Source organism: Emiliania huxleyi (genome assembly GCF_000372725.1).
Source record: "Emiliania huxleyi CCMP1516 unplaced genomic scaffold EMIHUscaffold_610, whole genome shotgun sequence".
In the NCBI taxonomy this organism is placed as follows: Eukaryota; Haptophyta; order Isochrysidales; family Noelaerhabdaceae; genus Emiliania; species Emiliania huxleyi.
The window spans coordinates 28,947-30,160 of record NW_005197425.1 but is presented as its reverse complement, the minus strand read 5'-3'; the positions used below and the strand labels follow the sequence as shown (position 1 = coordinate 30,160).

At 71.3% G+C, this 1,214-nt stretch overlaps 1 protein-coding gene across 1 annotated transcript in view; it reads right to left on the bottom strand.

Moving 5' to 3' along the window:
* EMIHUDRAFT_120307 (hypothetical protein) overlaps nucleotides 1-1,214 on the bottom strand; it is a gene marked incomplete at both ends in the record, with an annotated part of 7,270 nt that overhangs the window by 2,592 nt on the left and 3,464 nt on the right. The window contains 2 exons of the mRNA XM_005763903.1: nucleotides 188-424; nucleotides 565-802. Coding sequence (XP_005763960.1) covers nucleotides 188-424; nucleotides 565-802 — 475 coding nt within the window. The remainder of the gene's footprint in view (nucleotides 1-187; nucleotides 425-564; nucleotides 803-1,214) is intronic.

Here is a 1,214-nt window from a genome sequence, read left to right as displayed (position 1 = left end):
CCGCCGCCTGCTTCGCCGCCTGCTTCGCCGCCGCCGCCTGCCCCGCCGGCTTTGACGAGCCGGAGGGCTTCGAAGGCGTCGCGGGGTTGGACGCGGCGGGGGCCAGCTTCGACCCGCCGCCGTCCTTGGGCGGCGCCTCGCCCCCCGCCGATGCCTGCCGCTTGAGCGCCGCGCCGCTGGCCGACACCGCGCGCTTGAGCCCACTGTCGCTATCCGCGGAGCCCTGCCGCTTCAGCGAGGCGTCCTTCGAACCCTGCCGCTTCAGCGGCGCGTCACCCGAGCCCTGCCGCTTCGGGGGCGGGCAGAGCTTGAGCCCAGCCTCACTCGCTGCCGAGCTCTGCCGGGAGAGGGTCGCCGAGCTGCGGCGCCGCTCGCTGCGGCCGAGCTCGGTCGATTCGGTTCGGCAGAGGCCCGGGTGGCGGTCCTGGGAAGCGCGGGCGGGGCGAGAGTGGGGCGCAAGCGCTCGTCGCCGAAGGCGGGGCTATGTGACCGGGAGCGCGGCGGCGGCGCCTCGAGGATGCAGCCGTTGCTACCGCACCGGTCGTACGGCGGCGAGTCCTGCACTTGGTTGGTGAGGATGTTGTGATAGAGTGGTTCGCCCTCAATCATCCGCCAGCCGCGCTTGAAGAACTTGTCGCTTATGTGGCCCTGAATGTAGGCCGGCGCCGCCGCCTCCTCCTCCTCGCCAGCGTCACCGAGCCCGGCCTTCGGAGCCGCCGCCTCGCCCTCGCCCACGCCGAGCTCAGCCGCCCACTCCGAGTGTAGGTCGGCGTCCAACAGCTCTGCAGCGTCCATCTCACGGCTGCTGATGTGCAAGCGCTGTGAATTCACAGGCCAGCGCACAGCGCCATAGGAGGTATTTTCTTCTCAATAACAAGGCTGTGAACACGAGTCCTTCCCCGGTAATGCCTGTCTAAATCCGCGCCATAACAACTGTCTATGCGGGCGCTCCGCCCCCGGCCGCTGCCGCCGCGAATGCGCGCGGCGGCCGCGCGCTTGGTGCGGGAGCCCACCGGACGCTCGCGCGGCGCCAGGGCGTATCGGTCTCGGCACGTCTCGCGCGCTGCGAGGTGTCTTTTGGCATGCTGGCGCTTGGCAAAGACGCCAGCAAGCTCGCCTTGCTTGCCTGCGGCCGCGGGCGTGTGGGTGGGCCCGCCAGGCTCGGCGAGGCTCGGCGCGGGTCTTCGAGCTCGCCGCCGGCGGCGAGCCAGCAT